This window comes from Carassius gibelio, chromosome A6 (genome assembly GCF_023724105.1).
Source record: "Carassius gibelio isolate Cgi1373 ecotype wild population from Czech Republic chromosome A6, carGib1.2-hapl.c, whole genome shotgun sequence".
In the NCBI taxonomy this organism is placed as follows: Eukaryota; Metazoa; Chordata; class Actinopteri; order Cypriniformes; family Cyprinidae; genus Carassius; species Carassius gibelio.
In genome coordinates, this window is record NC_068376.1 from 9,419,879 (window position 1) to 9,435,964 (window position 16,086).

At 39.3% G+C, this 16,086-nt stretch overlaps 1 protein-coding gene across 1 annotated transcript; it reads right to left on the reverse strand.

Moving 5' to 3' along the window:
- Nucleotides 1-2,633: 2,633 nt before the first annotated feature.
- LOC128015433 (E3 ubiquitin-protein ligase TRIM63-like) lies at nucleotides 2,634-4,259 on the reverse strand. Its single transcript, XM_052599256.1, has one exon. The coding sequence runs from the start codon at nucleotides 4,055-4,057 to the stop codon at nucleotides 3,020-3,022; it is 1,038 nt and encodes a 345-aa protein (XP_052455216.1). The 5' UTR covers nucleotides 4,058-4,259; the 3' UTR covers nucleotides 2,634-3,019.
- Nucleotides 4,260-16,086: the final 11,827 nt, after the last annotated feature.

The following is a 16,086-nucleotide window of genomic DNA, read 5'->3' on the forward strand; positions in this document are numbered from 1 at the left end:
CGCCATTCTCCCGGGAGCATTGCTCAAGACAGCTCGTCGGCTGTATGACTGAGCAGGCCTGGAATGTGAACGGCACGAAGTGACCTCAGAACCTTCTGACTCCAAAGGAGGAGGTGGCGGGTGAGTTGCGAGATGCGACGAGAGCGCAGACCACCTTGGCGGTTGATGTACGCAACAGTCGCAGTGTTGTCCAATCGGACCAGCACAGGCTTGCCTCGTAAGAGACCTTTGAGACGGTTCAAGGCAAGGTGCGTTGCTAACAACTCCAGGCAATTGATGTGCCACTGCAGCTGCGGGCCCGTCCAATCCCCTGAGACTGCATGCCCGTTGTACGTGGCCCCCCCGGCGGTGGTGGAGGCATGCGTGTAAACCACAGCATGCCTGGAGATCTGCTCTAGGGGCACCCCTGTGAGGTAGGAGGAGCCCACCGGCTGGTTTCTGGCAGTAAAAGGTGCCATCCACGACTAGGTGAGCTCCTCATGCACTTCCGGAAAGAAAGGCACTGGGGTGGGGCGCTGAGAACCGCGGCAAAACAGAATTTATTAGCAGTAACTTTCCAGCAGTCTAGCTCAAAATCAATTCTTTCATATGTGACCAAAAAGCATTACTAAGTTTGTTGTATTTGTGGTGAATTCCATAATATATATCAGTATTTGTTTCTGTCCTGTTTTATGCATTAATTTATTTACTTAAATTAAAAGCCAGGGGTGAAAAACTGTTTAAAACTGGCATATCGAAACCAGTGCACAGGGCCCCAAAATCCTAGTGATAGCCCTGGGTTTAAGGCTTTAGTCTTTGCAACTTTAGGGATCTTATCTATTCACGAACAGCTTATAAAACTCCAATGAGAAAGGAAAACTTGAAATTGCATCATGTGACCCCTTTAATAAATGAAAAGATAGCCTACTTGAAATGTGAAATGAAAGCCGCTAGTAGGTGGCAGCAAGTCACTGTTAATGAGCAAGTCATTGAGATTAAATTGATTTATTAAAAAAATTTATTCATTCAGGAATGAGAATGAAACATGGAACTGCATTTCATTCAGAAGGGCTCACTATCCCTATGCCCTATCCTTCGTAGTGAGAGCTTGAAATGGTGAAGGGAACCAAACAACTGTTTCTTGAAGTGCCCTTCTTTGCCCTTCATCATCATGTGCCCACACGGAGGCACCATCATAACTCAAAGAATCTGCGCAAAGGACCATGGGAGCCTGAGGTGTCCATCAGTTGTACCCTTTTAAATCCTTCACTCCGAAGGGCCCTTTGAAGTGGCCAGTTTTGAGCACGTTGGTTTGGAACTACCCTTCAGTAAGGCAACCATGATTGTTTTCACTCTGAAGTCCCCTTCAGAGGGTGATATATCTCGTTTGGAATGCACAGGCCTAAATAAAAAAAGACATACAGAGGCATTTTGCTTGTTATCTTGAATGGGCATTCTGAATGCATTTTAATCTTTTTTTCTTAATCTTGTTTGTTGGTTTGTTTGTTTGGCTACTCCTTAATCTTAGATCACACATCTTTAAAACAGCACTTAAGATATTAGCGCAGATGATACAGTGTCACACACCCTAGTCTTTTTTTTTGTAGTCAACTTGCAAGTGCCAGAACACTAGTTGTCAAACCTGCTCACTTGCAGTCTGTTTTCTTCTGATTTTATTTTGTAGTAAGGAACGAATATGCTTTGGGGAAATGAATCAGAGTAAAAATTATACATTAGGTAAATCTGAAAGTTGACAGAAATATTAAAATTAAAGTAAAGTTCAATTCTCTGGATGCCCAGATTTCATATTGCATGTTGGATCTTGCCCATAGGGCACTGGGTTCATGGGCAGGTATGGGAAGAAACCTGACAAGTCAGTCCACTAAAAGCCTAAAAGGGTGAAAGTTGAACATCTTAATGCTTGATAGTTTTGCTAACAGGGTTTGACATGACTAAAGGTGCCATTACAGTAAACATTAAACATTAACCTTTTATCTCTCAAGCCTTTGTCTCAGTGTCAGTGGTTTTATTTAAATAAATAGAATGTATAATATACACACTTTACAGGACCAGCGTTACTGGTATAAAATACAGTTTTTAAAAATAAGAAATTATTGTTCAGTCTCTATGCTCAATCTATATACATTTTTTTTTTTATCTTTAGACGTACAATTGCACTCGATTACTTGAAGTACAGGATTGTTATTTAAATCCAGTGACAAGCGTTAGGGTTTGTTTTAGGGCCATAGCAACTATGTCTATAGCTGATATCAGATTCGTTGTTAACCTCTGTCCCATAACTTTGTCAAACACGCCTGTAAGCAGCTGTAATTGTCAGGGTTGGAAACATGAGGCCTGCAGCTCACTGTGAGTCTATTCCTGGAGTTCTGTGGCTTCTGTCATTCTCACCATGCTAAAATAGCCACTCACTTCAACTGTGTAGCGCAACACCCCACAAGGATAGATTGGAGAGAATGCAGATATAGCAACCCAGTTGAAAGCGGTAAAATGCCAAGAACTTTAAGGTCATCTGAAGGTTTGTGCAATTTAAAAAAATGAATAGTGTAATTTAAATAAGTGGCAAGGTTTTTTGGGGTTTTTTTTTGTAAGTCCTTTATTTTCACTGAATTATCCAATGAAAATGAACATTACAATACAGTCAAGTGCATTATTTAATATTTCAAGTATTCAAACATTTGTCGCTCACATGACACTCTAAAGTTAGTTAGCAGAGGTGTATTCTACAGCTTATAAATCTAGCTTTAATTTAGCAAACAAAACATAAACTTCTATGTTCTACAAAAATATGAAAAAAACATATTAATATTGATAAAAAAGTACAAAAGTCAAGTGGAAAAGACATTACAAATGGTGCAATTTGTACAATTTGTACTAAAACTGCTTTAAGATTGCACTTCCCTTGTCTCACAGTTATCAAAAGCAGCTAGAATATTGTCCTTGTCATGAACCATGAAGGTTTTTTTATCGACTGTTGTCCCTTTTTCCCCTACCAAGTCCTTTTTCAAAAGTCTATCATTGCTTATTCTTCCTCTTCCTCTTCTTCTTCTTCTTCCTCATCATCATCATTACCTCCAGGGACTCCAAAGTCCATTTTTGCAAGCATAGCCTCTGCGTCTTCTGTGAAGAGCGTGAAGTGGTCCATACTCTCAAAGCCGGGCTCTGGCCTCTGTAGATGGGAGTTTTTTGATGCATCTTTGGCTTCTGTGATCAGCTTCTTGGCAGCGATGAGGAACTCAGCCGTATTGCTGTTGTCCATAGTCTGGGAGGCTTTGTCCATCAGCTTGATGCTGGTCTGCAACTGTTCATTGTACTGCTGGATTAGTGATCGCACCAGAGCCACCTTCTCATCCTGTTCTTGAGTGATCTGCTCTAGCAGTTGGGTCTTGCGGTCTTCTAGGATGGCATAGAGTAGATCTAACTTCTCCCCCAACTTCTGCTTCTGTGTTTGGCTGTTTTCTTCAACTGTTTTGCAGGTTTCCTCCAATTGCGTTAACATTGCCTGTAAGCAGCTGTTGCTTGTGCCTAGCAGGTCGATTGAATTTTTAAGTTCAGACTTCTTGGCTTCATAAACACCTTTTAGAGTGGAAACTTCACAGTCCTTGTGCTGACCGAATACTTTGCACATGGAGCAAGTGGGTGTCTGGCAGGTTATGCAGTAGATGTTAATTTTTTCATCTTCGTGTACCTCACACACGGACTCTTTTGTTTCTTTAGATTTCAAAGGGGGTTCAAGGGCATTACCTCCTTTCTCCAACTGTTGCTTGTAGATGTCGATGATGTTCTCCACCAGAAGGTTCCTCTGCAGACCGTAGACACCATGGCGGTCCAGCACCACCTCAAATCGGCAGGTAGGGCATCGGAAGATGCCTCCAGAGAAGTGATATGGGTTTTTGGAGTCATAGAGGTCACTGGCGCAGCCACGGCACAGATTGTGCTGGCATGGTAGAATGACAACCGGCTTTGTGAACATGTCCAGGCAGATGGGGCAGCTCAGCTGCTTCTCCAGACTCTCCATGGGACTCGGAGCCCGGACTATTTGTCCCCTTTGGATGTCCATTGCTGTCGTTCGAGGTAGAGTCCTTATAACCTTGACCGCTTTGCCTTTTGGTTGAGCTTGAGCTTTTCTGGTTGCTTCTGCCTTTAGTGAGGTTAATTTGATCTGTTGGGGAAGGACGCACTCAGGGTTTATATACAGGCTGGCTGTCGGCTGACTGTCTGTGACACTTGATCCGTGAGGAGGCTTGGATAGGATTGCTCCCACCACTTGTTTGTGCGGCTTGATTCGGAGAAACTTGCAGCCCTCCAACACAACCCACTAAAGAAGAAGTCACATGCCAAACTTAGCAACACCAACCCCCTCCCTTTCAAGCTCTCCGTCTGTGGGAGAAATGTGTAGGTGATTCACATAGTCACACAGTCAAACAACACCCATGTGACAGCTGTTGGCATGTAAACATCCAGAACTTCCCTGACTGCACAACAACATGGCAGGTCAATTTTACACTACCATTTTATTGTTTCCTAAGAGCATTAGAATCAGTTGTTGTAAGGTACAGTATGTGAGAAATTCAGAAGGATTTTTAGGACAATTGAGCAAGGGGTTAATTTTGCAACACAAAAACTGTTTTAGCTTCTATTGTCCCTCACCTGTTTGTCCTGATGGCCACCTGCCATCATCATCTGTCTGTATGGTTCTAGAAGAGAGATCAGGGAAAGGTACGTCAGACCTCCCCCCTCCTGGAAGCCCCTCATCTTCCCATGACTGGGTGTTTCACAATTTTAGCACAGTGAATTTGTAAACAAACAGTCATCAGTCATGTCTGTTACATAATCATCTCACTCACATGAGAGCTGAAACAACATGTTCAGACCAGTATGTGCCCATCGCAGGTTGGAGCAAAATTTATCATCAACGAAAAATACCAGAGAGATGTTTTCAAGTAGCTGTATAGTGCATTTATTTATTTTACACACAAAGCTTTTTTATATATATAAATATATATATATTTTATTGAATAATTATATATAATATTGTACAATAAATTTTTGTCATGATAAAAAAATAGCATATTATTCAAACCTAGCATCCCCGCACATTAAGATGTAATCCAGTGGTTAACTTCCATGAAACTTATAGTCAGATGTGTCTTGGGACTGGCAATGTAGTGAAACTGTTCATGACTTTCAGAAGAAAAATACTTGTTTTGAAATATATTTTAATTTAATTTAAATTAATATCCATTAAAAAAAAATAGAAATAAAAACATTGTAATGTGACAAAACTAGTAAAAATTTAATTAATGTATCAAGAGTGTCCACAGGTCAATAGTGCGCTGTATGACCAAGAAGTGTCCACTAGGTGGAACAATATACCAATTTTTTGTCTCAAGCGCCCTTTTTAGGTTTGCTGTAGTTAATAGTTTTTTTTTTTTTAGTTTTTGGTTTATTTCACAGCTGCTATAGACTGAATGTGTTTAGGATGTGAGAGTCAAAAAGTGAATGGACATTAATTTAAAAAATAAATGTCTATCTATGATTTTTATACTACCCTCCCCTGTTCTGTCTATAGGGCAGGCTAAATGTCAGTATCGTAATGCATACAAAACAGTTCTTATTTCTGTGAATATGTGTTGTCACTCGAACAAATGTGTTTGGAGACACATTGTTTGTTTTGGGGCAGCAATCAAAGATAACTGATGAATGTTGGGGCAGCAATCAAAGATAACTGATGAATGTACATTTCCTGACTGGAGCCAGTTTGGCTCCTATCAACAGAACCATCTTTGTGTCCCATAAGTCTACAGTATGAGTCCATTGTTGCTGTGTGTACAAGAGACACAATGATTTGAATTTCTTATAGCAAACCAATGATGTGACCTCACTGTAAGACTGTTATTCATCAAAGGTGACAGCTATGACATGGTGTGCACACAAGGTTCCTGTCCTTGACAGTGTGTTTAGCTTCCACCACTCAGAGGATGTCAGATGGCCATAAATACAGCAGAGTGTTTAGTACAAAGGCACAGTCAATAACAACAACAACAACATTGATAGCGATTATAGTGATATCTTTCCCACGCTTCAAGAAAGTGGAATTCCAGCAAAAACAGTATGAACTACCAGTGCACTTATACAATGTAATGTGTAATGATCCTTCTCATTTTTGCTCATAACTGGCAAGAAATAAAAGATTCTGAAACAAGAAGGTATTCTAATGAAATCTTTCGTTTTTTCTTTTGGGGGCAGTCATGCCCTAATGGTTGGAGAGTCAGAATTGTAACACAAATTTGATGGGTTCAAGTCTCAGTACCAGCAGAATTGTACCCCCAACTGCTCCCCAGGCACTGCGGCAAAAAGGTTCTGCCCACTGCTCCACGGTGTGTGTGTGTGTGTGTGTGTGTGTGTGTGTGTTCACTATTCACCGTGTGCAGTTGGATGGGTTAAATTCTGAGTATGGGACACCATACTCTACACATCACTTCACTTTTCTTAATATATTATTTTGGATCATTTATAGATACATAACATACACTTTTCACAGCATTGATGAAATAAAAATCTAAAATTGTGTTATTCAAATCTTCGAGGTTCTCAAAACTACCGATCTACTCTTTTTGGCAAGAAGAGTGTTAAGTGTTATTTTACTACTTTCAGACCAGGTCAGAGGAGATTTTTTTCATCTCCTGAAAGCTGTTGAACAGTGAGCATTTAGCTAAAATGTCAGTTGCAATTGAATCTTATAAACTTAAAAAGAAAAAAGAAAAGTCCTCAAAACTGTTCTGTGAAAACGGTACACATGCTTTTGTGTTCAATCACACTACTGTGGGGCATGAGACTATGTCTCTGTCCGCCTCCACTCTGAAAGACCACAAATTTTTCAGAGGTAAAAAATAATTAAAGCAGCACTTTTTTGTGCTTCTGAGAAAAGACACATGTGTCGGGAGTCACAGAATGGAGGAATGTGTGAGGGAAGATGTCCAGACGAGGACCGTGGTTTTACCATCTATAAATCTCTGTCTGGATTAATCATGTTCTTGCGGTTTCCACAGCCAGACGCAACCCATGCAGGCTTCTCTCATCACCTATATACTTAAATCATCCCGCTGGAATATAGACTAATGGGAACCTTCTGGGACTATTATAACTGTTAGGTTTCATCCAGATAAAGTTAAAAGCAAAGGACTCCATGTGAGTCAAATAAAAATCTGAGGTATGGGTTTATACTTGTCGTCCAGGGAATAAAACTTGGTTCAATGAAAATTTCAATAAAAAGTTTTGTAAAAACATGGGTTAAAACATCAGATAAATCACTTTTTCTATTTACAGCTATAGTTTTCAACAGTAAAAAATAAAAACAAATCTGCATATAGTTTTATTTATTTTTGTTGGGGGGGGGGGGTATAATATCTTATTTCTTGCAATTTACTGTCAAGAATAATATTTCCTTGTGCTGTATCCTTCTAGGGAGTTTCACCTTGCCACTGTCACCTTTAGCTTTTATAATGGAGATTTGTTAGGCAGAATTATCTCTACAGCTGTTTAGGAACAATATTTAATGTGAAAAGTGTTATGTAAACACATTGAACTGAGTTGAAAATGTTTCTCTTTGGGTTTACACGTCTAACGTTATTAAATCATATTTGGTAGAGAATTATATGCCATTAACTCACTACAAAGTAAATATTTTCCAGATATAATTGTAATAATTTATTTTGGGTTTAGTACAATGACAACATAAAAGTGGAATATTTAATGTTGCATTTTGCAAATAATTTATTTCATCACACGTACTGTTTTTCTCACACAGTATTATTGACAGATCTATAGCAGATTTTACATCTTTAAGAAAGAGGTTCCTTGCAAGGGGATCCTCATATTTTGGGGTCCCGGGTATTGAAAAGTTTTAAAACCATCAAATCACACCATTCAAGGACCACATTGTAAATAAGTCTTGTGACTTTATTGTATTATCCTTGACAAAAAAAAGTCTAATTTCAGATCAAGTATAACTCAGATTCAAACTCAGTACCTTATGGTCAAGCCATCATATCAGAAACTTTGATCTCTGACTTTTCCCCATGTTTATTTGTTCAACTGAAGGGGTTCTGAAGTGAAAAGATTGCCAAGGACAATGAAGCAGGAATTCCCAATTGTGCTGTGTCTCTGTTTAGCTGCATTGCACCCAGTGGGAGTGCATGAGAAAATGAAGGAGCTGGGTGGTATTGTTGCCATAATTCCCCTGTTTTTGATCCCTCACCTCTGTTTTAGGAGCCCTCTGGCCATTCTAACACCAGCATTAGGAATGACCATGTGCTCATGGCTTTATCTGAATTCATACAGATGTGGCCATTTTCAACATATTCACCCAACATGCACCTAAAATAGAGACTTTTTTGAGGTCATGGGTGGAGTGTATAGTGGTTTCAATGAAGCGCCAGTAATTTCTTCACTCATGACTTTTAAATTCCAAAATAGTCTCTGGAAGGTTCTCATTTACAGTAAAAACAGAAGGACACAATGACTAAAAATCTGGTTATATTGCTTCATTCAAAGTCACATATAGGCTGCTGTATTTTAGTCTGGCACTAGTAAAGCAGCACGGCCACTATAACAGGCCAGGTTGTGATATTTTAGTTTGAGAATAGTTTTGTTCCCACAGACCAGGACTGGTGCCTGACTTTTTAATATGATTATAAGATAACAGCAGAAAATTGGCCAAAAGAATGAAAGGAATTTGAGGGAAAGGAAATGGGTTGAATGAAGAGGATGGTAAGGCACCACAAGAAAGAGAGAAAGAGATCATATCCATCAATATCATTCACCACAGAATGCAAGAGTGGAACACTGTCACTCTAAACAGGAAGAGGTGGTCAGATTAAATGGAAATTCCTGAAGTCTCTGCACCTCCTCGGCAAAAGAGAGAAAGGTACACCACCGTAAACAAGAGATTACCTTAGCATGCAGTATCTTAGATTAAAGGCATTATTCACTGAACACCACTAGATTTTAAATAAAAGCACTGTTCATCTATCTGTCAGACCTAATGAAAATTCTCAGGGTCCCTCACCATATTTAAGGTCCAGGATAGAGGTATCCATTGACATAATAGTGTACACAACGCTTTAGCGGTAAACTCTAACAGTATCTTCTTAGCTATGGACTTTGCAATTGTTCTTAGAAGTATTTGCTAGGTAGATTAAGGGGTCCTATAGTGGGCTTCTTTTCTTTTTCTCAGTTTAATTTGCGGCCTTAATCAATTCTCTTTGATATTTATGGTGGTGGTGGTGCGACATTACCTTTATCGTGGTTTGTGCTTTTACTGATTAAAAGAGGGGTTATTGTGTGACAAACATTATTGGTCTATGATGCCACTGGAAACCAGAGTTATAGATGTGTCACAGCCTTGTGGGATCTGTGGCATTGCTTTGGCACAGCACATTTCTTTTCACACCCTACCAGACACATCACAACTCAATAAAATGTGAATGCAATAGCAAACATTCAATGAGTCAATTAAATGGTTTCTGAATTAAATGGTTGTGTGAATTATTCATTGACTCACTTATAAAGACAGTAACTTATTGTCACACATAGTCTAGAACTGACAGACTAATGGGGTGTGATACAATTCAAGGACTGGAACTGTTGTATAAGTATGCATAGTATTTTTTATTTGCTATGCTTCTTCTGCAGTGAAAGCTTTTAGATGATAAGTATCTGTTTTATTTTTGGTACTGCTTAAAGGAAACTGGAAATTGCAACATATATATATATATACTGTAGATCTTGAGATTTGTCAAAGCATGGTTCAGATTATCCGCCAGCCTGCTTTTCCCATGGCTGTCCAAAGGAACATACACTCTGCTCTGAAGGACAGCTGTAGAGTTTGATTTTCCCCAAATAGCCATAAAATTACTTAGAGTGTAGCTTGACCTCTGTGTTGCTTTACCCTGGTCAGCTCCCTCAGATGGATTCTGGGACCCCAGGCAGAAGCTTAGCGACCCAACTAGTCTTTAATTCAATCTGGAACATGTCCAGCAATCCACAATACAGGTCAAAACAGGTATGGGATATCTGTACTTCACATTTATTTGCTTTTCTTTTGTCTTTAAGCCTCTTCTTATCCAAGTGCTCCCATCTCAGATGGAGTGTCGGTGAGATGTTGTTTTTAGAAAAGTCCATACCAAAGATAACCTCTTTCAGGTGGTAAAATTTACTCTCTGTTTACCAAGTCTCTATCATAAATGGTTTTCATTTGTTAAATCACAAGATCAAAAAGAGGGTGCTGGACCGTATTTCCCTTTCCCAAATAACTAAATATAACTTTAGCTATTCCTCAGCTTGTCTTCATGTATTTATTAATAAATAAAATAAAAAAAACAACACTGCATGGACTTGAAATTACATCTTTACTAAGATGGGATATTCATGAGATAAATAAATCAAGCTTTCGACTAAAACATAGTTAATGGTGCCAGTCTTATTCATCTTTTCATTGAAAACATCTGAACCACTCCACAGTGCTTGAGGTTTAATTATTCTCCAAAAGCCTCCCCAGATAATTCCAAGGTTGTAGCTCTTCTTATTGTGATTTTTTGTATCTGAGAAGGAAGTGGGTCATTGCAGGGTCAACAGTGCTGCAATTAAACAATTTTCTGTAAGTCAGCGCATAGACGGTGGACCAAAACCATAGTTCAAAGGTGTATTGCTGGTATGCACCACAAGCAAATGCTCCTCAAGTGCATTATGTGAAGTGTCTTTTCTCCATCCATGCGTCTTTGAACTAGTCAGGGGAGGACGCAGCCAGACTCTGGATATAATGGTGAGCAAGTGCTTTATGATCTCACTGACAGAGTCTGAGCTCATATGTTTGCCGATACTTATCTCCTCAGAGATGTGGCAATGGTCGTCTGGTCAGTGGGGGAGAAGGACAGGAGAGTATTTAAGCCTCCACGTCCCTTCCTCTGGTTTGAGACACACTGCTCTTTCCAGTACACAGTGCCACAGAGTGAAGCACACAATTTTCACCTTGTTTATCTCCCTCACATTAGTCTGAAAGGCAGGAGATCTGAATCTTCATTACGACCTTGTTTATAGAGGCCTGGACTTGTTTGCTATTATCGGTCTGTGGTTTTCTAAACAGAGGGGAATCAAGGCCATCTGCACTAAGGCACTGGCTTAATTCCTTAGAAGATGCTCTATTATCCCTGGTTGTAATCGTGATTTATCCCAAACACAATAGCTGAATATTTGTTTATTTTTGATTACACAAGCTTCATACGATATTAGGATTAAGAATATAGAGTGGAACAAATCTTCCTTTTACTTTTTTTTATTTGTTTATCCTTGAACCAAATAGTTTTCTAGCCAAAGACCCGAAAGAGGAGATCCATGCAAGTTTCACAAAGAAACTTTTGCCACTATCGCTCAGATTTTAAAACAATGACCTACATAGACATTTATTTAATTTAAAACATTAGTTCAAGCAAATATATATATATATATATATATATATATATATATATATATATATATATATATATATATATATATATATATATATATATATATATGTATATATATATATATATATATATATATATATATATATATTTGCCTCAGCTTTCTTGTAAGCAATCATTACACAAACGTGTAGTATTTTATTAAGTTCATGCAGTCAGCAGACAGGACTCTCTTTATGGCTCTGTGAAACGAAGCCAGGTCAATTAATAAAAATGTGTGCACACACATTTAAGTATCCACCTAAGCACACAATCAAACTGTAAATGAATGGAGGGAAATTAGACCTTTGACCCTTCCTTCTCCCTAATGTGGCTCCTATCAGAATGTAGCTATTTGGCAGCAAATATTAAAAGGGATTTGGGCTCTCTTGTGAAACTACTGATTGAGAGGGTAGCAGAAGCAGTGATCCACAAATGCTCTAAAACTAGCATTCCATCTTGAAGCCACAGGAGATTTAATGCCAAAAAACAGGTGTGCATATCAAAATATCTTCAACATGGATTTCTGTGCTATTTTGTTCCATGTACCATAAAATCATTGCTTGACTTCAATTGAATATTGCACACCAGAGGAAAGCATAAAGGCAGAGTAACATCATCCAAACTACAAACTGCAACCACTTGGCTGATGTTTCAACAGCATTAAATTTTATTAGAATAATATCCCTCCCTCACTTTATATATGAATTAGCTGTCATGGTAAAACCCAGCTTGCACAAACTGGTTAGCCAACAGTACAAATTAAGATTCTCAAAACTCTTGTGACTCTTCTCAGTGATTTACAATGCTGTGAATTCTATCATGGTTGGTAACATGACTTTCTGACTTTTTGACTTTTCATTGTATTGGAAAATTACAAATGCGATACAAAGTCTCAGGTTTTAATGTCTTGGGTCTATAAAAACATATTTGTTTATTTTACTAAATAAAATATTCTAAAGCCTTTGTTTTACCAGAATTTTTTATATTAACAATATGAACAAAAGCCATAGTATATAAATTATACTAAAATAATTGATATACTATTATGGTTTTTGTTCATATTTTACATTTTACATATTTTTTATATTTTATATTTTCTGTTTTCATTTTGTTTTCTATTTTTTTGTATATATATATATATATATATATATATATATATATATATATATATATATATATATATATATATATCAAATGTGCTATACTGAATCTCAGTTATCAACATATAACAATCAACATATAAGATGTATAAGAAATTATAGTTCCCTTTCAGACGAACTGAGATCTCGCTTCGAGAGACCAAGCTACTTCGAGTGTAAACTATACGAGCCAATGCACATTGGCATGCAATTATTGCATCCAGCTACAGCTGATCACAGAGTGAGCATAAAGAGGCTTCGGAGCTGGGTTCAGGCTGTACTACCGCCTGTTGTGCTGCAAGTGGCCATTCCCTGTGCACTTCAGCACTAAAAGAGCATTTCCCTAAAAGATAAATTTCTCTGAAAGAGCTTATACGGGTGTGTCTTTGTAAAGATGTATTTTTAAAAATGTAGCAATCTAGTGTTTGTCCTGGCAGCTGCCAAGCAAGGGCTAGTCTCGCATAGCCAGAACTTCAAACTGAAGGTCTGGAATCTATGCCACACTCTAAAAAATCTATGGTTATTTTTTTTAACCCAAATGCTGGGTTGATCCTTTTGGGTAATTTTTGGGGGTATTTTTTCAGTGTTTGGGTAGTTTTACAGCTCCTGGGACAAATGTAACAACACAATGTTTGGGTAGTTTGTGTATTACTCAGATCCTGGGTCAGACTTAACCCAGTGGTTAAGTTATTTATTGCTGGGATTTAATTCTCTTCTGGAGAGAGTAGTTCTTAGCGCCATCGAATTGACGAATTCGTCGGTAAAATACAGGTTTGTGTACATTTTATTTTATCTATAAAATCATCAATCATCAATCCTTGCTCAATATCATTCAATTTTATGCAGAGCAACATACAGGCGCACGGTATGAATCACCTTTAACGAGTGTCGCGGTCTTTTCGAGTGGTGGAAAAGCCTGATGCTTTGCATAAAATAAAATATTTTAATAAAGATACAGAATACAAATATATTACTCAGAGCTGTTTACTGTTTGTTTTTGGCCAGGTTATAAAAGCAATCTCAGTATATTTCGGCTAGAGTGAAACACAGGGGGGGGGGGGGGCTCAAGCATGAGCAGTTCACCACCGAACACGACTCCAGCTAGGGCTCAAGAACCAGCACGACAAACCGCAGTTATGGTGGAAACAGAACAACAGAGATTGGTTAATAACACGCTAATTACTTCTGTTTAACGTTTAATTTTTAGTTTAACTGTTTGTTAAATGATTTTAAATATGGGCAATATGTATAGCCTCTTAAAAATGATTTAAAAAAATGATGTAAATGATAATTAAAGGAAAATAAAGGAAGTTAACATGCAAACCAGTGGTTGTGTGGATTATTTTAGAAAAGTTTAGAGGATTTGCGTTAATCTATAAACATTATTTAATGTATGAAGTAAAAAATAAGATAGTAATATAGTAAAAATGAATAAACTTTATCTGGGTTAAATCAATCCATTATGCTGGGTTAAATAAACAATCTAATTTACTGGGTAAAATTAACCCCAAGATGGTTTCTGTCCTATATTTACCCAGCCCTTAGGTTAATAACAATGTTTTTAACCCAGTGTTTTTTAGAGTGCAGCTTTTATTGGCCAAGGCCTGCCCATGAGGCTGTTTGACCGACATGTCAAACAACCAATCATATTTCGTTTTGTTAATCATCGCCTTTCGACGTGTGGAAATGTTGCCACAATAACAGACTGTTGTGTAAACCTCTTGGACACATTTTAAAGATTCTGTGCCAAGAACTTATTGGACACATGAAATATTTCACATACTTCTGAAAATCCAGGGTTTAATTGATCCTGATAAGCACTCGTTGTAACAGTTGTAAACACTACACTTTCTTCTTTCATGAGGAGGTTTGGGGCCATGGTATCTTTCCTTCCAGGCGGAACTTTAAAGAACACAACATACACGTCTCGGATTGCATTGGAGGTAGAGCCGCTGACCGCTCGAGGCTGGATGTTTGGTTTCTCGGGGAGAATCGCTCTGGTTCTTAGTGCCCCGTGTTGTTTGTGGAGAAGCTACCTCCACCTTACATGCTACGCCGTTACTGCAGGTTCATCAGACTAAGGCACTGAAGGACCTGCATGAGGGTGGTTATGATCCGGAAGTTCTGAAAGAGCTCTGAACCACTACTCACCGCACACTCCGAGCGACCGCGAGTTCTCTGGGTCATGCAATGTCCACATTTGTGGTCCAGGTCAATATAAGGGATGCCGACAAGTTCAGTTCCTTAATGCCCCTGTGTCCCAGACCAGCTTCTTGGGCGACACAGGCCCCCTGCATCCACTAGGACCTGGTTTCTTGAACTAGTGGTCCTTGCAACAGCCCCTCCTTTGCGGATTCCTCTGTGGAAGGATCTACTGACTCAGAGATGGAGCACCCTGTGGCACCCGCATCCAGACCTCTGGAAACTTCATGTCTTGTCCCTGGGTGGGATGTGGAGGTTCTTAGTGACATAACCCAAGAGGTAGTGGACAGCATCACTTCGCCAAGAGCACCGTCTAGGAGACATGCTTATGCCTTGAAGTGGAACCTGTTTGTCAAGTTGTCATGCTTTCCTTTTTGCAGAAAAGGGGTGGAGTGAAGGCAATCTCCCTCCACCCTTAAAGTCCAGGTTGCCACAATTGCTGCAAAATGTGACCCCATAGAAGGGAAGTTGGTAGGCAAGCATGACCTGGTCATCAGGTTCCTCAGAGGGGCCAGAAGGTTAAATCCTCCCTGGCACCCCTCCATACTTTCTTTGGACCTGTCTCTAGTGCTTAAAACATTACAGCACGGCCCATTTTAGCCTTTGCACTTAGTCAAGCTGAAGTTTCTTTCATTGAAAACTCTGCTCCTGCTCGCATTGGCCTCCATCAAGAGGGTAGGGGACCTGCATGCATTTTTGGTCGACAATTTGTGCCTAGAGTTTGGGCCGACTGTCTCCCAGGTAATTGTGAGGCCCAGCCCTAGCTTTGCTCTGTCCTGTCCAAGCCATGAGGTGCTACGTAGACCGGACACAAAGCTTTAGGACCTCAGACCAACTCTTTGTCTTTTATGGAGACTGGCATAAGGGGAAGGCCATCTTTAAGCAGAGGATGACCCACTGGATTATGGATACCATCACCCTGGCTTTTCAGGCACAAGATGTGCCCTGCCTGCTCAGGTTGTGGAGCATCATGTCATCACGACATCATGTTCCTTCATCACAGCTGCTGTATCACCACTGAGCAGCCAGATCACCGGCTCGGCTCCTCAGCGAAAACCTGGTATGCATTGCACCTGCTGCCTCTTTATTCTCACACTGTGATCAGCTGCAGCTAGATGCAATAATTGCATGCCAATTTGCATTGGCTCATTTTGTTTAAACACAAAGTAGATTGGTCTCTCGAAGCGAGATCCCAATTCGTCAGTCACCGATTTGATGTGTCCATTCCCTCGATCAGGGTT

Coding starts and splice junctions, on each gene's coding strand:
- LOC128015433 (XM_052599256.1), bottom strand. CDS start 4,057: ATGGACATCCAAAGGGGACAAATAGTCCGGGCTCCGAGTCCCATGGAG.